At 39.6% G+C, this 21,146-nt stretch overlaps 2 protein-coding genes across 2 annotated transcripts in view; both read right to left on the bottom strand.

The window, feature by feature from the left end:
* The window catches only part of shroom3 (shroom family member 3), an 84,431-nt gene extending 82,655 nt beyond the window's left edge, over nucleotides 1-1,776 (bottom strand). Inside the window, exon 1 of the mRNA XM_022213475.2 lies at nucleotides 959-1,776. Coding sequence (XP_022069167.2) covers nucleotides 959-1,126 — 168 coding nt within the window. The 5' untranslated portion in view covers nucleotides 1,127-1,776. The remainder of the gene's footprint in view (nucleotides 1-958) is intronic.
* Nucleotides 1,777-5,685: 3,909 nt separating this feature from the next.
* LOC110964684 (uncharacterized) lies at nucleotides 5,686-19,535 on the bottom strand. The gene is made up of 7 exons (XM_022213478.2): nucleotides 19,393-19,535; nucleotides 15,021-15,140; nucleotides 13,193-13,564; nucleotides 12,971-13,084; nucleotides 11,647-12,228; nucleotides 10,716-10,832; nucleotides 5,686-10,056 (listed from the first exon to the last, which is right to left on the bottom strand). Exons 1-7 carry the CDS (start codon nucleotides 19,475-19,477, stop codon nucleotides 9,449-9,451), a joined length of 1,998 nt encoding a protein of 665 aa, XP_022069170.2. The 5' UTR covers nucleotides 19,478-19,535; the 3' UTR covers nucleotides 5,686-9,448.
* Nucleotides 19,536-21,146: the final 1,611 nt, after the last annotated feature.

Raw genomic sequence — 21,146 nt, 5'->3', positions numbered from 1 at the left:
TGAAAATGTGCAAATGTATGTAGAATTTAGCGTAAACAGCATTAAATGTGGAAAACAAAGCTTTTTAATGAAGTAATGCATTGATTTTTAGTGGAATATCTCTGTTTTGTTTGCTTTTAAAGAAAGAATGAACAGATTGCAAAAAGAGAGCAAGTCTTGCAAGTCAACAGACAGCAAGAGCAGGACATTTCAAGTGATAAAAAGTGATAAAACTATTAATAAAGCATAGAAATGAGCAAATTGTTGCCCTGATAATGAGCAAGTTTACAGCGCACATGGTATAAACAACATGAAAAATACAGAGAAGGCTGGGCACTATTGCACTGCTTTGATTTTTAGTGGAATATCTCTGTTTCGGTTGTTTTAAAGGAAAGAATAAAAGATTTTAAAAAGAAAACAAGTCTTGCAACTCAACAGACAACAAGAGCAGTACATTGAGGTCCTTTTAAGGGATAAAAAAGTGTTAGAAGTATTAATAAAAATGCAGAAACATGAAAGTTATTCACTTGAGCTTGTGAAAATTTACATAGAATTTAGCGTAAACAACTTTGAATGTGCAGAAAAGGCTGTGCATTCTTGTAAAGCATTGATTTTTAGTGGCATATCTCTGCTTTGGTTGCTTTAGTTGAGGTTATTCCTGTTCTAATGTGCTGCTTGGAGGTTAGAAACTTTATTGAAGTGAGATAATAAAGTTGTAGGAGAGGACCTTTAAACTGAAATCTCAGTGTTAGTCTGTAAATCCAGGCTACTTTTGATTTTAACTTGTAGTTTTTTTTGCATTTATTCAAAATAACTGTGACCTGGTTGTTCTGCTGCTGACATATTTGAGCCACAATAACTCCAAAACTACGTCTTTACTCAGAAAGCAACAGACCATAATATTCTCACGTGTGTTTGACTTTTCTTTCATGAGCAGAAAACTTTTAAAACCCACAGCAAACTGACAGAGACTCGGTACCTTGGAGATGATGAGCGGCTCTCCGTGCTCCAGGCCGCCCTGCAGGGTGAAGCCCCACGGCGCTCCTCCCTGCAGCCGGGCCTCCACCAGCACCCAGCCGCCTCCCTCTCCTCCTCCGCCCGCCGTCCGCCGCCGCTGCTGGAGCCCAGCCCGGCCTCCGCTCTCCATGCCCGGCCGGGAGGAGCGCTGTGTCTCCGGGGACAACCGGTGCGAAGACCACGATCCTTCACCGGTGCATCGCCCGTTCTCATTTATTTCTCCTCTTTCAGGGGGAAACGGAGCTGGAGGTGTCCGAGCGCCGAGTTGCGTTTCCTGCAAAGTGCATTCCTGTTGCGCACGGAGCGGTCGGATCCTCCCGGCGCACGGACTCCCCCTCTCAAAAAAAAAAAAAAGAGAAAACACTCCGAAACCAACCTCTGGAGTCCGGGGAGGGAAGTTAGAAAGTTCCCCGAGAGGAGAAAGTTGAAGATGAGGTGAAAATCCGATGAGATCCGTAGAAAGAGAAACCCAAAGTCCCTCAGTGTTTCCCTGCGTCTCTCTATCCGTCTGTCTCTCTCTCTTTTCCGAAAATCAGTTTAGCATCACAATAGGATTTACTGCGACTCAGTGAGCGAAGAGAAAAGAGCAGAGAGGTGCAGCGAGGTAGAGGGAGACAGAGAGGGAGGAAGGAAAAGATGGAAGAGAGCCTGGAAACTACAAATAAACGAAGGTTTACGCACCAGTTTAGCGCAGAAACGGGAGAAACTTAAAAAGAGAAAGTGTTGAAGAAGTGAGAAGTGCTGCAGGACTGAAGGCAGAGGGAGTGTTTCCTGAGTTTCCTGCTGATGAGGGGTAATCCAATCCTCCACAGCAGACTCGCTCCCATTCACACTGGAACCAGATTACTGCAGGAAAACCAGATTAAAGAGTTCTGCTGGATCAGACCCTTTACGGGGTTCACAATGACAACCAGAGTCGGGTTCAAGTGTGGCAGAAAGCATCAAAGTCACCTGAACTTTATGGATAGAAAGTCTCCATGATATCATGTTGCAACCAAACTGCATTCTCAAATACACTTTTGAAGGAACATAATTTTATTTAGAAATAAATGACATTTTTGGTTCATAACTTGGTGAGAAAGGCGGCCAATTTGAAACAAAGACCACATTAGGAAGACAGTTGGGGGAATAAACCAGCCAGAAGACCAGAGTATTCATCCAGTAATGGCCAAAACACCATCAGACCACAAAGTTTTCTCTCCTGTCATTGTCTGCTTTGGGTTCCACTGACTTTCTGCTTTCGTTTAGGCACTAAAACTTGTTAAGTTTCGTAGAATATCCGACTTTGTGGGACAGTAGTTCATGTTAGAAGCTTGGTTAAGGTTTGCCATCAAAATTATTTAGTTAGGGATTGGAAAAAAGCCATGTTTCTGATTTAAAATGCAACTCTTTCTGGGTTTCTGGGTAAGAGACTAGAGGTGATGGTCAAGACACCTATGACTCCCTCAGGAAGTAGGTACAAGTTAGTATTCACCACCATACTTTGTGGATGTTTGAAATGAATTTGAATGTAATTTTGCTTTAAAATAAACATAATTTTTGACTTGTGATGTGGTTAGAAAGACGACCAGATTGAAAGTCCACATTTGGTGTCCAGAAAGGTTGTTGGAGGAATAAACTTGTAACCAATTTTCATCCAAAAGACCAGATTTTGCTTCCTGTAATGGCCAAAAGTGTTTGAAGTGTCTCCTTCATTGTGGGGCTTTTAGGGAAAAAAGTAGTAAGGACGGCCACCAAGACACCTATGGCTTTCTCATGAAGTTGGTACAAGCTTGTATTCACCACCATGCTTCATAGATTTTTGAAGATTCTCTTTATTTTATGGGTTTCTGGAAGAGAGACTAGTGAGGACGGCCACCAAGACTCCCTCCGAAAGCTGATACAAGCTAGTATTCACCACCATGCTTCACAGATGTTCTATTTCCTGGGTTGCCATGGTGACATGACTTTTGCAGCCTTTTAGGTCACATTGAACCAGGAGATAATTGCAGTTGAGTGAATCAGTTTGAGGGCTGCTCAGTGGTCTAGTGGTTAGCACTTTCGCCTTGCAGCAAGAAGATCCCTGGCTCGAATCCCGGGGTGGGCCTGGGATCTTTCTGCATGGAGTTTGCATGTTCTCCCTGAGCATGCGTGGGTTTTCTCCGGGCACTCCGGCTTCCTCCCATACTCCAAAAATATGCTGAGGTTAATTGAGTACTCTAAATTGCCCGTAGGAGTGTGATTGTTCGTCTGTGTATGTGGCCCTGTGACAGACTGGCGACCTGTCCAGGGTGTCCCCTGCCTTTGCCCGAGTCAGCTGGGATAGGCTCCAGCACCCCCCGCGACCCTAGTGAGGATAAAGCGGTGTATAATGGATGAATGAATCAGTTTGAAGATTTGCATGGAACTCATCCAGAATTCAAATATCCTGAAGAAACCAGAGCAGAACCACTGGCTCTTCTCACTGAAAATAACCAGTTTGGTGGTTCAGCTTCTGAAGGTTTCTGGAAACTTGTGACTGAGAAGAGACCACAACGTTAGAGTGGTGAGGTACAACAACAAAATCACCTGATTAACGTTGTGTTGGTTGGACTCCAGTTGAGACTTCTTGGTATTTTCTTTGGATCCTGTTGGTTGGTTCCTGGTGGGGTCTTCTTTGATCCGGTTTGTTTCGGCACATTTCAGATACTTGATCAGTTTGGGATCTTGAGAGTTGAAGCTGGGTCAACTTCTTGGGTTCCTTGTCACATTCCTGAAGCTGTTCTTCAGCACTTTTGAGATGTGGCCCTGGTCTGCACCAACGTTGAGGTGGGTACATGTCAAAATAACATCCACATGAATCCCAGGACCTAAGATTTCCCAGCAGAAGATCAGATTGCCATGAGGGTGAATATCTGGTCAGGGGATCTTATCTGAGAATGTCTTGGGATCCCAGCTAAGAGCTGAAGGTTGTCTGAACCATATTTAGCCTGCTGCCATGGCTTTCATCAAGTGTTTTTGGACAGGTTTATACATTTGAGCACTTGTAATATCAATAAAGTGAAAGAGGTTTATGGAAAGATTTAGTTACAGAGTGATGGGAGCTCAAAGTATTAATATTCTTAACTAATTTTGCAGCTACAAAGAAGTGAGTTTACCAGACCTTTGTAGCTTCATAGGCTCTAGTCTACATTATCTACCACAAGCACAACACACCTGAATCATCTCAACTCTCCTGGGTGGACTTGCCTTGTGGGTAATGTACCATCACATCTGATAAACCAAATTCATTCAAGCGGCTATAATCACCAATTCAGTTTCATAATGACTCATGGATTTGTGTATACAGGCTGGGATAACACCACAGATGATTCAGGATTCAGCTCTGAAGGAACTTAGCTGGAAAACAGCCGTGAATCCCACTGAAGCAGGGACTCTTTAGCTGTAGTTGGGTGTGTTGGGACTTGGGAATGTGGTTTCATTGAAGTGTATCAGCTAACAGAAAGGTCAGAGGTCAGCGGGGGTTATGATCCAGAACAGACAGGAGACGGGGTTGTGGTTGAAAAGGGTTCAGGTGACATAGAATAACGTTTCAGGGAACAGCAGGTGAGTTCAGGAACAGGAAGTCTTTCCACTGAAGCTCAGTCTAATGGCTAACAGATACTCAAGAGGGTTATTCTTCCTCAGATTATGAGGGACCGTCTTGATCATCTCTGATTTTCCACTTTGTTTTTTATATAAACTATTGACGTAAACTATATTCAAAATGTTATCTGTGGCATTTTAGATGTACATGACACATACTTCATGTATTAAAACCTACAAACATATTCAGTCAACCAGCTTTCTTTAGGCATTGAAATTTGAGACTGTTTGAACGACAAAAAACATGATAATCCAGAAGTCAACTAGTGATATTTTCTGAACCACATGTAGCAGCAGGTCACAACAATACAAAACTAAACATATAGAAGGGTTTTTCAAAATAAAGTACTTGATCAGAACAATTCAGTTATTTTCATTGAACTTTCATATCTGTTTGAACAGGTGTGACAAGATGTACCACAAAACAAGTATTTTTTTATCATTTCTATGACCAAGTATTTCATATCAAATAGTATTCTATGTTTAGTTTTGTATTATTGTGACATGCTAACTGTGGTTCAGAAAATATCACTAGCTGACTATCAGTTTTTGTTGTTCATGTCGCTCAGAGACGGAACTTTTCAAGACAGCTTCAGTTTTTTATTTTCATATTTTGATTCTCCAATGATCAACAGCTATTCATCTACTTGTCCAATACTACAGATTCAGAATCAATGACATGATAAGAAATAACTGAGAACATTTCAGGTTTTTATCTTTAACAGTTCCTCAGATATTGTTCAAACAGACTCAAACTTCAGTGTGAGAAAAACCTGCTGAAAGTGAGTCAAAATTCAAGACAGTAAGGTTGTGGAGCAGAAATTGTGGAAAAAATATGATGTTTTGAGATGAAATTACCCATCTGTAAGCTTTTTGTGGCATTGCAGAAGATAAATAAGGTTCAGTAAAGATTTTGATTTGCTATTTGGGTCATTGTCGCATTGATGGTAACAGGAAGTAATCACCAAAACTATTTCCATTGAACAGGCAACAATAGGTCACCTGTTCATGCTTTTAACCACAGATTTACAGTTTATTTTTCTGATATTACAGATTGGAAATCACTGACATGATGAGAAACAGCAGTGAAAATTTCAGGTTATCTTTAATAGTTCCTCAGATATTGTTGTTCAAACAGACTCAAATTTACATGTGCAAAGAAAGTAGTATCTCATTAAGTACTTGATCTAAGAAGCTAAAATTTCCCAAATATCTTTATAAATACCTGCAGTTTATGCTGAAAATACGTGGCTTTGAAGACCAGTTCTGAGGAAACATCAGAGTGCAGTGTGCAATTAGACGTCGCCATCTAGAGGAATGTAAGAGAATTGCAACCATTTGTTTTTTAGACTACGAAACTTCACTGCATTAGAGAAAACCTTTCACTTAAATTTCATAATTATTCTTATTTGCTCAACTTTGGCTCTTGAAATTGTTGTTTTCTTCTTTTACTTTAGATAAAATGCTAACCGTTGCATTTGAAATCATGTTGTCATTCATCTTTGCAACCAAAGCTGTGATGATTTGAGTAGATTGAATAAATGTACAAGATTCAGGCTGTAAAGACAAAGGAAACTTATATTTACGCATGTACATTTAATGTGAACGTGGTTGGTTACTGTGACTCCCACAAGGCACTTAGTTGAGTTTAAGCCAAACAAACAAACAATCAAAAAAAGAGTAGAAATAATTCTTATATTAAAGTACAATTTAAAAAAAACATGTTCAAAAAAGCAGCAGAGTGCATCAAAAGATTTTGATTTAATCAAAATCTCCATGTGTAACAGAAGAACAACAGAACTGTCTTCTAAAAGGCTTTACATGTAAATATTTTTACATATTTTAACACGACTCCTTACAGTTTTATAAACGTTCTTATGGCTGAAACTTATTATTGAAATAAAATCTCAGCAAATGCACAAAAGAAAAGCCCCGTGTAACATTGTCAGGCTGAAAACAGAACAGAAAGAAGACAGTATTTAAATATTAGAATTACTGGCTGCCTTTAAAGCAGGTTAAATAATAAAGACACACATTAAAGGTTTGATTACATCTTTACAAGGTCAGTTTCTATTGACAGTGTAGGTTTTAAAACTCAGCATTTACTAAACTGGTTTGTTGATGATGTGGTAAAGCTGACACGTCAAAAAGTTTCTCAAGTTTGGTACTTCAAAAAACGTCACAAAGGACTGTTTTGTTTAGTTTCAAACATCTTAATGTTCTGTAAGCATAAAAATGGTAATTCACTAGAAAATGGAACATAGTTTCACCCTGATGTCCTCAAAAATGAATGGATTTAAGCACATTTTAAACGGTGGAAGCTCCATTTTGGAATTAAACCAGTCCCTGTAGGATAAAGCTACGTGTCGAGCTTTAGGGAAGGGGAATTAAGCTAATGCTAACAACTTCTGTTCAATTTTCTTTACAAGTTTGACGTAATTTTGTTAAGGTTCTCTGGATGACGCTTTGGCAACGATTAATGGCACAAATTTCAAAATACTTGAGGGTAACATACCTCTTACGATGTCTTTTGGTAAAATTAAGTTGTGCTTTTACTCATGTTACTAGCACGCAAGGCTGTCAATTAGCACAGCAACCTTTGGCAAGTCAACAATTGACTTAGCACCTCGCTAGTGTTAGCATTCAGTTTCTGTGTGTTTAAAAACTGACTATTAACGTAAATAACTTACAGTTATAAGTTGAAATGCTATTACCACTAGCATGTTAGCATCTTCAGCTCTGCCAGCACATGGTGTTAGCATGTTACTTCATGGCTAGACTTTACTTTGTGCTAACATGCTAAAATATCGGCGTGTTAACGTCCAATGTTATGTCAAGCTGAACACCCAGCAAAAGCTATAAAGTCAGACAACTGAGATGTGAGCATGGTGACATGTTTGGTTTTTGTTTAATGACCCTCAGTGCAGCTAACACGACTTTAGCTTCAACCTGAAACATATTTTAAGAAGTTGTCCATCATTTCTACTGTTTACGCTCCAATTATGGTGACAGGGATGTACTATGAAGCAGGACTACTGAAGTATGTTGAGTCTACAGTCAGAGTTTTCACTGTCATGAAGGTGGATCTCTTTAAACCTGCTAGATCTCCATGGTAACTGATGCTAAACATCTCCTTCCTGTTAGGAGTTTGGGATTTAATTTTTTCCTGATGATTCTCAGAGTTTTCCAGCTGAATAAATATGTTTTATCTGCTAACTTGTTGAGGTAAATGTCACTAATCCTACTGACGATGTTCTGCTGTTACAGAATCTCAAACTTTATGCATCATTTGCCACAGGAACTTATACACAGATGTAGAAAACACACAAGTATTCTCTGAACTTTGGCCCTGATTGGTCAACAAGACCATCACACCCTGCTGGAACCGTAGCTGATAGAAGACAGATTATTAAAGTGATCAATGTATTGGTATTTTTCACAGAGAATATACAATCAGCCAAAAACTAAAGTGATTTCAGACTAAACACACTTCTGTAATATCATATTTGAATGAATAAAGTTAAAAGTATAACAGATCTAAAGTGCATCAGTCGTGTTAGAGTGTTAAAAATAATCATTTGCATTGAGAGTCATTAAGTGGGAAGACAAAGATATTAATTTCCACAATTAACAGTTTTGTATCAACAGTTTGCTCTTGCAGAAACTGCACTTTTAACTGTAAAAAAAAGCTTAGATTCCTTTTAGCTCTACATTATAAGAACCTGTTCATGTTGGCTGAAGTAGGCGACACATTAAGTCCATTTTGTGAAAGAAGAGTCACATGATGTTTATATGTGCACACTTAAAGCCTGATAAAGAAAACTTTGTGTAACTGACTGGAGTTGTAAGTTTTGTCGAGCCGACTAACATAAGGAAAGCCTGGATATGTCCCACTTGCTTCATAGTACAGTCCTCAGCAATAAGACCCATGTGTCACCAAGAAGGGAAGGTTATGAAAAACACCAAAAGTACAAATCAAGAACTTCAGTTTGGTACTAAGTTGATGCCAAATTCTTGTTACATTGCGGTACTGTAAATGTTGGAGATACAAGAGAACATCAACAACATGTGGAATGGCTGCAGCAAGTACAACTATGAAGGTACTGGTATTTAGTGTTAGTCGGACAATCAGGGACGAATTCTAGACAACCAAAGTCAGACTCATGGATCTGTGCTGAGAGAGTTGTCACTAATTGACACCCTCAAATGTTATTTTATTCTGTGAACTGTAGCAACGCAATGTCGATAGAGGTTAATGTTAGCTTGTTTACGCTCATAACGTTAGCTGACAGTAGCTCGTACCATTCAGTCTGCCAAAACATAACGTTGTGTTTGCATGTTAGCACACTGTTTATGTTGGAATACATTCAATATGTTTTTTGTTGTTGAATTTGGCATTGAGGATTTGTGGAATTTAAACGGTAAAGACAAACAAACATCTTGTACCGTGACATCTCCAGTAGAAATGACGATCTGCCCTGGTAGTCCGACTGACATTCCACCATGTTGTGGTTCTCACAGGGACCGTGGTGTGATTTCATGGCTGTGCACAATTATCAATTGTTTGAGGGTAAATAGTGGACGTTGCTCAATAAAAGAAGCTACTGCGAGCCGTTTCTAAACATTTACGTAGGAAACAGCGTGCTTGAGGCTGAGGGTCACCGAAAGGACGTCAATGTTTGTTTGGGTCTTTTCATAACATCCTTATTCATCCTTAAGCGAAATGAAACAAACAGTAAGTCAGACGTTTGCAAGCTGGAATGACAGCATGTGAGTAACGTCATCACAGTTGTTAGGAATGTAGGTCCTAAGGATAAGATTGTAATCTCTACACTGAGTGTAATGAACGCTAAACGTCCTCTGAAATGCTGTGGATCGTCTCAATGATCTTCTTCTTCAGTTTCTTCACTTTGTCCGGTGGTGTCTCGTTCAGACACTCCTCCACGTACCTCAGGAAGCCGGCGTGTGGTGACGCCGTCTGATTCCGACAGAACGTCCTCATGAAGTCTAGAAACTCATCGGCGGTCGGCGACACCTTGTGGCTCGCCCGCTTGCGTCCCGACACCCGGCTGTCCGTTAGCGAGGACGACGTGGACGGGGACGAGGATGGCGAGGAGCGTTGGGAGTCCGGGGGAGTCGGTGATGGTGGGGCTTCCAGACTCCGGGCCGTGATGTTCAGTTTGGCGGCGGTGTGGTTGGTGGTGTGGTAGAGCAGAGAAGGGGGCGGAGCCTGGCCATCCAGGTGGAGGAGGCGGGGCTCTTTCGGTTCGTGGAAGTGGAGGTCGACTGGCCGCTCGTCCTCGTCGCAGGAGTCGCACAGGAACATGAGCTCGCGGTAGTGTTTCCACTTGGGGAGGTAGAAGTCTTCCGAACCACAGGTTTTATTGGCGCTCACCGCTTTGTGCTCCCGTTGGAAGATAGTTCTCAAGTTCCTGAACTTTGTCTTTATGTCTTCCACTGAAGGATGAAGATAAAATAAATGTTACTGTTCCTTAAACGGGTACAAGTTTACATGTTACAGCAGCTAGATGCACAAGAAGCAGGACACGAATTACAAAAGGCTAAAAATTAGGATATAATAAAGCCAATGTACAAGTCATGATGAATTTAGATATCAAGGAACAAGAGAACATGGTAGCGTCATCTAAAGCACTTTAAGGAAATCGATGAAAATGTGGTGTCATCAGCTTATCAGTTACTGGCCATTGGAAGGGTTGGGCATCTGTTGTGTTTTATGATTTGGATTTGATTCCAATTTTGGCGATTACTGATTCTGATTCTTTGAGTTGCAGGTGGTTAGAGTTACAATAGTCTTGCTTTGCCAATCCTTTCTTTAGTAAATAGTAGTTTAAGGGTTAAAAAAAGACATTCTGGCTCAATCACAGCCTTATAACTAAAGTGGTAAGTGGACTGGTAGGTTGGTTGTGTGAACCAGCTACAGTGAAAGTGTTTAAGAATCGATAAACAAAATCCAAATGAAACTTTCTTGATAATTCCTTCAGAATCTTGATATCTGACCCAACCCATTGGTCTTAGTTTGTCAGATTAATGGAGTATTTTGCTAAAGATTAAATCCCACCATTGTGTCGGCAGCAGTAAAGCAGCATCAGTGTTACCTGTGAATGGAACCGGTTCATTGTCCGACAGGGCGATGCTCAGCGACTCCAACAGACTTTGTCTCAGCAGACGGTTCCTGTAGCTCTCAGACTTGTGGTTCCATAGACAGCAGTGTTCTGCAACAAAACACAAACCTTAAACTCTCACATAAATACAAAAAAACAACTATATTTGAGGAACTATTAAAGATAAAAGCCTGAAATATTCTCTGTTATTTATCATCTCGTCGTTGATTTTAGAATCTGTAATATTGGACAAATAGATCACAACAGTCTCTGATTATGGGTGAGCTGAAATATAACAAAAAAATGAAGCCGTCATGAAGAGTCCCATCTTTGAGCACAAATTAGCAAAAGAAACTGATAATCCCAGTGATATTTTCTGAACCACATGTAGCTGAATGTCACAATAATTTAAAACTAAACATATAGAATACTTTTAACGTGACATACTTGATCACTAAAATGTAAAAAGTTACTTCTGTTAGACTTTACAAATTGTATGACAAAAACAAAATTGCTGCTGTATAGACTGATCCAAGTCGAATTTCAAAATGGCTCCGAAATATAACCAAGAAACGGTCATTTTTCACTTTCAGATCACACTTTGTAGGCATATTAATGGATTACTTCATAAAGTATTTCATATATTAGGTTAAAATTTCAGAAGTATATTCATAAATATCCATATTTTATGCTGTAAATATATCAGGTAAATCAGAAATGGTCAAGCAGAAATTGTCTGATGATCTGAGATAGAATAACCCTACACTGACAGATTAAGTTCTTCATTATTGTCCAATTTCCACAAGCAATTCCACAAAGTTAAGAACCTAAGCGGTGATAGTAACAGGACAATGAGGCAGGTGGTATTCAGTGTCGTCTGTCCAGCGTTTAACAAACAACATGAATGATTAAAGATGCCGCCTACCGGAGTAAAATGAAATGAGCTGCTGGACTTTGGCCTCGCTCCAGAGGCAGCGGGAGTCGACGCTCAGTCTGCTGTCCGGCTGAACCGAACCGGACACAGAGAAATTCAAAGACGAGGGGTTTACACATGGTTTGGAGTCTGGCAGTGAGCTGGATGGTGAGGACGGGAGCGTGGAAGCTGCCATTTGTCCGGCTAGTTTCAGGTTATCCGGAGTTGTGGAGAGGAAGATCTGGTACGCAGCGCTGGAGCTGGTTTTGGCGTCACTCTGGCTGGAACTGGAGGGAACGGAGGCGTTGTTGAGCTTCACGCTGCTGCTTTGGTTGGAGCTGCAGGAGAAGCTACTCAGGGTGGACGAGGGAGTCTGGTTTCCATGTTCCAGATCTTTGTCCTCCGTAGTCGTCAGTATCTGCAGGTCGTCTGCGGCGTCGTCCTCCTCGCAGGACTCGCAGAGGAAGAGCAGATGCTGGTAGTGTTTCCACTTGGACACGTAGGGTTTGTCGGTCGCCCTGCTGCTCTGGACTGCTTTGTATTCACGGTTAAACACGGTCCGAAGGTTCTTGAACTTGCACTTTACATCTTCGACTGCAAAACGGCGACACAGGAGGCACTTTAGATTCAAGAGCTGTACACAAGCTCACGTGTTTTACTCTACACGAAGAACATTATCTTTAAAAAACAAAGTCTTAAAAATCACCAAAATTAAGGCATTTATCAGAGCTACAAACTGAAAAAAGCCAAAAGAATCGTTGGATTTTCAATGTTCTGACAGGTGAACATTTGAACTTACCATGTGTGGTTTTTGATTTTGCAAAATGAAAGTAAAATGTTTATTCTACATGTCTCATTTTAACACTATGCCAAAAATAAATTGTGCAAAAACAGAACAAACCAAAAAATTCTGACACTCGTCGGAAAAGCAACAACAAAAAGTAAGCGCATTGCTCGAGACCACATCTAGAGTGCATCAGAGAAAAAATAGTCCATTTTTAAAATGTATTTATTTCATCTGGAATCATTTTTTAAAAGAAAGCTGCAAAGATAATAACAAAAATGCTGAATATCAGAGGCGATAATCGGCATTACCTCACTTAAAGCAGTGAAAGCAGCATCAGGGACATAAAACAGTTTGAGGGATGAAAATAAGATTTGGACAGTCTAAAAATGTGTGGCTCTAAGGGATCTTTAGTAAAATAACGTGGAACCATCTGGCCTAGAATTACTAAAATGTGTAAAAACGACTGTATTTTCACTTTACAGCTTCAGTGATATCTGAACCCTGCCTGAGCTGTAGCTGTTAGAAGAAGCAGAACATCTTGATATTCACCTGAGAACATCACCGAGTGGTCCGACAGCTGGGTCCTCAGAGCCTCTAGCAGCCTCAGTCGCAGCTGACGGTTGTTGTGGTTTTCAGACTTCTTGTTCCACAGACAGCTGTGCTCTGAAAACAACAACAGGAAGTCCCTTCAGCTGAGACACAACTCGCCATTAGCTTTAGTTATGTTGTGATAATTAATTATCTTGAAGCTGGAGCTGTTTGTTTGTTTACCGGAGTAGAACGATATCAGCGCTCGCTCCCTCTCCTCGGTCCAGTAACACTTCACCATGATGTTGGAGGGGACGCAGGAGGACGAGGTGGAGGCTGAGGAGGTGGACGGAGTGGGGAGGAAGGAGATGATGAGTCCTGGAGAGGAGAGGATCGGCTGGTTCTCCTCGTCTGGAACGGTCAGCGGTGACAGTGGAGGATCGTCAATGCCGTTGTCTTGGTCCCAGCAGCCCTGCAGGAACATCAGCTGCTGGTAGTGTTTCCACTGCGGCACGAAAACATCGTCCACGCTGCAACTTTTGCTCGCTCTGACCATCTTGTACTGACGCTGGAAGGTGGTACGGAGGTTCTTGAACTTGTTCTTGATGTCTTCGACTGGAGAGGAAAACAGAACAATGTGTGATACGAATATTTTCCATCTTTAAACCAATGTAACTTTGGTCATGTTTCTTCTGGCACCAAGAACGCGTTGATGTACTCACTTCATCTACCTGTTTCCACTATAAACATCCAAATTAAGTTCCATCAAGATTGTTTTAGCCCTTCTAAAACCAACGTAATTTTGGTCATGATTCTTTTGGGACCAAGAACCCTGCGATGTACTCGGTTCCTCTGCCTGTTTCCACCGTAAACATCTAAATTAAGTTCCTTCAAGGTTGTTTTACCAACAAAGTCACTTCTACCTTAATGTTCTGGAACTTTAATTGAAGAACTTCCATTTGCTACAGGTCAATTACATTTGTCTTCCACTAGAGGGAATAGCAGAACAGTTGATGATGTGACATTTTTCTCCTAAAACCAATGTAGCTTTGGTCTTGATTCCAAGAGCCCTTCAGTGTACTCAGTTCCTCTGTACGTTTCCACTATAAAAATCTAATAAATATTTTATCAGCATTGTTTCAGCCCCTAAAAAATGGCTTCTGCCTTGACATTCTGGAGCTTTAATGGGGGATGTCCAAGCTGCTACTGGTCAAGTACAACTAGACTTGTATTTTCAAACTGCAACTGTTATAAACCTGCAGCTGTGAACAGTTAATTTGTTTTTATTCATTGTGTGTTAACAGGACAACATGGATGGCATCAACATTTTCTGCAGAGGAAGACATCCAGCAACCTTCAGCCTTCATTAAAGGCATTAGAGGAGATTTAATTTCCTACAACTTTGAATGCAGCATGCGCACATACAACCTCTCCCTCACCCCCTCTAACCTCCCCCCTCTTAACATTTACAAAGAAACGCCCCCCTCCAGAAACTTGCGTAGCACTCGTGAAGTTGTCTTTTATGGCTGCGTCCCCCTGGATCTTTATCTGCCATTATGTAAAAAAAGATGAGCAAAACAAGTCGCCAGCTAACTACGAAGCTGTACCAAAGCAACACATACACAAAACACGTAAGTCCAAGGCGTACGTAACTAGGCCTGAGCCGGAAGATTTTTGATTGACAGGAAAGGGAGCAAACCAAACGCCTCGGTCCGAGCGCATTGATTGGCTGATGTTTTTCAGGTCCTGCCATGTCCACAGTTATTTATTTTTTTTATTCTTTTAGAGACCATACATACAAGTCCACTAAAGGTCAGTATATTCATTTTATGTGAATCAGACAAATTAAACAAAAAAAACATCCTCCATAATGCCTTTAAGTAGGTCCTTGTTTTTCATTGATTTGTGCAACAATCTTAGCCTAATCTTCACTTTAGATCACGACGGAAACCAGATAACTAGCAGCTGAAGTTCCTTAGTTCCTTGGAAAGTTCCCAGACAAGAGTTCTTTAGATTGAAAAATTTTGGGTCATCTTAGTTCAAATTCAGCCGTGGATGTAACTGGATTTACCTGTGAAAGAAACAGGAGGTGGGTGAGTGGACAGCAGGATTCTCAGGTGTTCCAGAGTTTTCCATCGTAGCTGGCGGTTCTTGTAGTGTTCAGACTTGTGGTTCCAAAGACAACTGTTCTCTGAGAAACAACAAAATACTGTTGAGTCTTCAGTGTAAAAATGTTCTTTTCATTTCTAACTAATAACAATTATATGAAGAAAATCCAACTAGTTCTGACGAGTCGACACAAGTCAAAATAACTTCATCAAATGCCAGACTACAAGTTCAGACAGCTTTTTTCTTTTAATCACTGCTTCAGAAACACTGTACCATCACCTACTAGCAGCATTTTGCTCTGAATAATTTTTGTACTGCTTGGAACATAGCTGACAATCATTATTCTAGAAATTACTTATTGATGTATTATGCAACCTTCAAATAATGTCTGAAAATGAGAAGAAAGATAAAGTTTAACTTAACTCCTACCAGCTCCATATTTGTACAGCTAATATCTTATTACTTCCTGTTTGCTACAAACCTTAAACTTACACACGCCCCAGGAACACCTTTACTGTCCCACTTTATTAGATTTCTCAAGCATCTTTTTTGTACAACTCTTTCATACTTACACTCATTTTACATATAATTCCTCATTTAGATTGTAGTTTGTTGTACTAACACAAACTGCACAAGCAGGGCCACCAATATCTACTCACAGTCCTGAAGCTACATCTAATAATTGCTATTTTTCTGCCAGAACTTTTTGCGAAACCATTTCAACCAAGTAAAAGGGGTCCTTGACTTACGTCAGAGTTCTATTCCTATGGTGCAACCTAAGTTGATTTTGAAACTCCAGCAAAAATGTAAACCAAGCTGTTACGTCCATCACGATATCGATCTTCTTTGGAAAAGTCACGCATACCAATATATTAATAAATTTGTCTGCTCTTTTGTTGTGTGATAACGTATTCGTCCTCTCCACTCGCCAACTAGTTCCATGTAACCAGTTACGACTTAGCGACGAAGTGCCGTAGGGTGAGGATGTCATATTAGCTATATTATGTATGATTTAGCTGTGGATTCATTTGAAGCCCTCATGAAGACTTTCATAACCCTCCTGTTGTCTTTGTTTACAGGCACCAAAAATATTGTTTCCTTGTCTGAAAAAAATAAAAAAAATTCAGCAAAAAATTTCACAAATTTCTGAAAATGTGCAAAACCTTCAGAAAGAAAATTACAATAATTCCTTAAAAGTTTCCTTTAAAAATGCTCCAAATTTGGCAACAACATTGTTGTAAATATTTTCAAAAAATGAGTAAAAATCTTCCAAAAATTTAGTAAAAATATCTAAAGTGAATACATATATATCAGTAAAACTTCTAATATTTTCTTAAGAACATTTACAAAAAAATCAACCAAAATCACTGGATTTTGGTTTATCTTTTTGTCAATGCTCTTAAGAAACATTTTTAACATTTATTTTTTTCCACCAAAAAATATTCGAAAATTTCCCAAAAATGTTGAAAATATGGACATCAGAAGTTTCACTGTGAAAATATATTTTTTTCCCACATTTTCAAAGTTTAAAACGGGTAAATTTGACCCGCAGGACGACACGAGGGTTAAAGACTGCAAAGATTAAACTTATTTTGAAGATCTCTATTAACAAATGGTACAAAATACTGAACAATACAAGCTCTTGGCAAAAGAAACAAAAAGGATGCAACACATTCCAGGTTTCTAAATAATTTTGGACTACATAAAAGAGCCTTATTATAAGAAGTTAACATGTATGAGTTATCGTGTACTTTTACACACGTGGACAAAATTGTTGGTACCCCTCAGTTAAAGAAGGAAAAACCCACAATTCTCACTGAAATCACTTGAAACTCACAAAAGTAACAATAAATAAAAATTTATTGAAAATTAAATAATCAAAAACAGCCATTGCTTTTGAATTGTTGGTTAACACAATTATTTAAAAAAGCAAACTAATGAAACAGGCCTGGACAAAAATGATGGTACCTCTATAAAAGATTGAAAACTATTTGACCAGAGTGACATGATTAACTCAGGTGTGTCATTTAATTGACATCACAGGTGTTTCCAAACTCATAATCAGTCAGTCTGCCTATTTAAAGGGAGACAAGTAGTCACCCTGCTGTTTGGTGAAAAGGTGTGTACCACACTGAACATGGACAACAGAAAGCGAAGGAGAGAATTGTCCCAGGACATCCGAAAAAAAATTACAGACAAACATCTTAAAGGTAAAGGCTATAAGACCATCTCTAAACAGCTTGAAGTTCCTGTGACAACAGTGGCTCATATTATTCAGAAGTTCAAGACCCACGGGACAGTAGCCAACCTCCCTGGACGTGGCCGCAAGAGGAAAATTGATGACAAATTGAAGAGACGGATCGTTGGAATTGTATCCAAAGAGCCCAGAGCAACCTCCAAAGAAATTAAAGGTGAACTCCAAGGCCAAGGTACATCAGTGTCAGATCGCATCATTCGTCGTTGTTTGAGCCAAAGTGGACTTCATGGGAGACGACCAAGGAGGACACCACTGCTGAAAAAAACTCATAAAAAAGCGAGACTGGAATTTGCAAAAATGCATGTTGACAAGCCACAAAGCTTCTGGGAGAATGTCCTTTGAACAGATGAGACCAAACTGGAGCTTTTTGGTAAGGCACATCAACTCTATGTTCATAGACTCAAAAACCAAGCATACGAAGAAAAGAACACTGTCCCTACGGTGAAACATGGAGGAGGCTCAGTAATGTTTTGGGGCTGCATCTGGCACAGGGTGTCTTGAAAGTGTGCAAGGTACGATGAAATCTGAAGACTATCAAGGCATTCTGGAGAGAAATGTGCTGCCTTGTGTCAGAAAGCTTGGTCTCAGTCGCAGGTCATGGGTCTTCCAACAGGACAACGATCCAAAACACACAGCCAAAAACACCCAAGAATGGCTGAGAGAAAAGCGTTGGACTATTCTAAAGTGGCCTTCTATGAGCCCAGATCTGAATCCCATTGAACATATGTGGAAGGAGCTGAAACATGCCATTTGGAGAAGACACCCATCAAACCTGAGACAACTGGAGCTGTTTGCTCATGAGGAGTGGGCCAAAATACCTGTTGACAGCTGCAGAACGCTCATTGACAAATACAGAAATTGTTTAATTGCAGTGATTGCCTCAAAAGGTTGTGCAACAAAATATTAAGTTATGGGTACCATCATTTTTGTCCAGCCCTATTTCATCAGTTTGTTTTTTTAAATAATTATGTTAATCAACAATTCAAAAGTGATGGCTGATTTTGATTATTTAATTTTCAATAAAATTTTATTTATTGTTACTTTTGTGAGTTTCAAGTGATTTCAGTGAGAATTGTGGGTTTTTTCTTCTTTAACTGAGGGGTACCAACAATTTTGTCCACGTGTGTACATGCCTGTATGAGTAAATGAGTAACCAAAAAGGAAAAAAAGAAATGTAAATAATGTTTTCAGCCTGACGACCAATTTAGAAATCATCTCCACCATTGGACACAGTATGTAGTAAAATTCTGCATCACATGAGATATGTTGACGATACTATTTGATAGTGGTGGGTTTATTGTTGGTTGTGGTTCTTTCTGGGCTTTATTAAGGTTTTTTGGCTTTCTTTGGTCATATTGTTCATAAAATAAGGCTTTTTTAATCCCACAGTGGTACCAATTCAGACGGTCTGAATTTCTCTGAATGTGGAAATAACAATATTGCACACATTAATGGCATTGCATAGATTCTTACATGAACAGAAATGCTGAGAAATATTAATATTGCAAAGATTTTATCTATATATTATAGAGATTTGTCCCTACTTAATGTGGATTTTTTAAAAATCATAAAATGTGCATGGAGGTTAATACAATACTAAAAAGTTGTACTAAAAATAAGAAGGATGAAACTGAACTTCTTTAAATAGTCTGAAGCCGCTATTTACTATGATTAGCATTCCAACTTTAGAGCATAAATACCGTTGTCATCCTACAATCAAGCTAATATTTGGCACAAAATATTAATAAAAACGTTAAAAAACTAAATATATATGCTCCATTTTCTAATTGCGTATATATCATTAAATTAGTGAGGAAGTTTTCCTATTAACACTCAAAACCACAGGTGAAAAGTTTACAAAACAACGACAGGACCTGAGATAACGTTTTTTTTAAGTGAATAACTAGCTAACTTGACTCCAGTTGCTAGTCGCCATTGCTAGCAGCCGTCGGTGTCTCCAGCAACGGTTGCCCGGAAAATTGTTGCAGCTTCCGGGAAAACGTTGACGAAAAGGGCAACTTTCGTAAACAAACCGAGAGCGGAGTTCAAAGTGTTCGCCGTCGACCGCTCGACTTACTGGAGAAAAACGCAATGAGCGCCCGCTCCTTCTCCTCCGTCCAGTAGCGCTCCGGAGTGAAGCTGACGAACGGAGCCGCCTCCATGTTTGTTGTTGCCGTTCCGTCCTTCTTCTACCTATAGACATGCTTCTACCCGGCTGCGCGGTCACATGACGCGGATCCCGAGCGCTGATTGGACGATTCAGAGCCACAACCCGAAACAACGACGCGCATTGCCCAGTAGAGGTCGCTGCCTGTCGGTGTTTATTTCCCCCCACAATTACCATTAATTATTTTTATTTTTATTTAATTTCAGACCAATTTAACGCAGCTCAGCTTAGTAATTTAAATTAAGATGATTTTCAAAAATTTTCTTAAAATGTCATAAAAATAATAAAATTATTGTAATTAATTGATTGTTACGGCTTTTAAAAGATGATATTAAAAGATATACGGGCTTTGACCTTGAAAACAGCAGCTAATCAAACACCAAAGTGTTTATTTAACAGCAGATCTGGAGCTTTTGATCAATTCAAAATGGTACTTTTACACCTTAATATTGCCACAAATGTATAATATTTATACAATATTTCATTTTCAGATGCAGTATCTTATCATGTGTGATATTATTTAAACATTATCATTTATTTTTAATTAATTTTCATGAGCATATCATACTTAAATCTTATTGCTTTTCTACTTGGCACTGCATTTACAATACAATAGTTCCCTATTATTAATCCCACAGTGGGGAAATTTGCAGTTTTAACTGCAAAGAGCGCAGCTGAAACATTTAATATCTGTAGAAAAAATATTTTTTGTGTTGTGTCATTTTGTTTTTTTCTGAGCAATATCTGGCAAAAAATCAATAAATTAAAAATCGTTTGCATTTAATAATATTTGATCTTATTTTTGTCTTAAAATAATTTGAAAATGATTTGAAAGATCCAAAATCAAACATCCATCCATTCACCGCTTTATCCTCACTAGGGTCATGGGGGGTGCTGGAGCCTATCTCAGCTGGCTCGGGCGAAGGCAGGGGACACCCTGGACAGGTCACCAGTCTGTCACAGGGCTACATATACAGACAGACAAGCACACTCACATTCACACCTACAGACAATTTAGAGTGATCAATTAACCTCAGCATGTTTTTGGACTGTGGGAGGAAGCCGGAGTACCCGGAGAAAACCCACACATGCACAGGGAGAACATGCAAACTCCATGCAGAAAGACCCCAGGCCCACCCCAGGATTTGAACCGGGGATCTTCTTGCTGCAAGTGCCAACCACTACTGCACTGTGCAGCCCCCAAAATCAAGCATTAAATGTAAAATATAATAATAACGCATAATAAAATACCTTATATTTTAAATAGTAGACAAAGTTGACTAATATTACAAAAGAATTGAAAGTTGAGTAAAATTGCTGCTCAGAGCAGCTTCGTGTCGGATGATTTTGAGTAAAATAAACCGTTGGAGGCCCAAAGAAACCCAATTTACAGCAGAAAGAGCTGGAAAGCAAATTGTCTTTCGAAAGCAGCAGCAGCAGAATCGCCGCCTCGAGCAGCAGAGGACGAGTGAGTTAATGTATTCAGATCAGTTTTTGTTGAAGTACAGTTACATAAATGCCACTATTTTCCCACAACACAAGTCTGTTGGTTTATATTTGTTCTTTCACTTCCATCTGTGAAGCCAGTGATCGGCCCCAAATTCATTCTGTAGCAAAAACCTCCGGCCAGATTCATAAAAAAATTAAAAACTATCTTCAGCCAC

Source organism: Acanthochromis polyacanthus, chromosome 18 (assembly GCF_021347895.1).
Source record: "Acanthochromis polyacanthus isolate Apoly-LR-REF ecotype Palm Island chromosome 18, KAUST_Apoly_ChrSc, whole genome shotgun sequence".
Lineage (NCBI taxonomy): Eukaryota > Metazoa > Chordata > Actinopteri > Pomacentridae > Acanthochromis > Acanthochromis polyacanthus.
The sequence above is the reverse complement of the archived record's forward strand: the minus strand, read 5'-3'. Positions and strand labels throughout refer to the sequence as shown.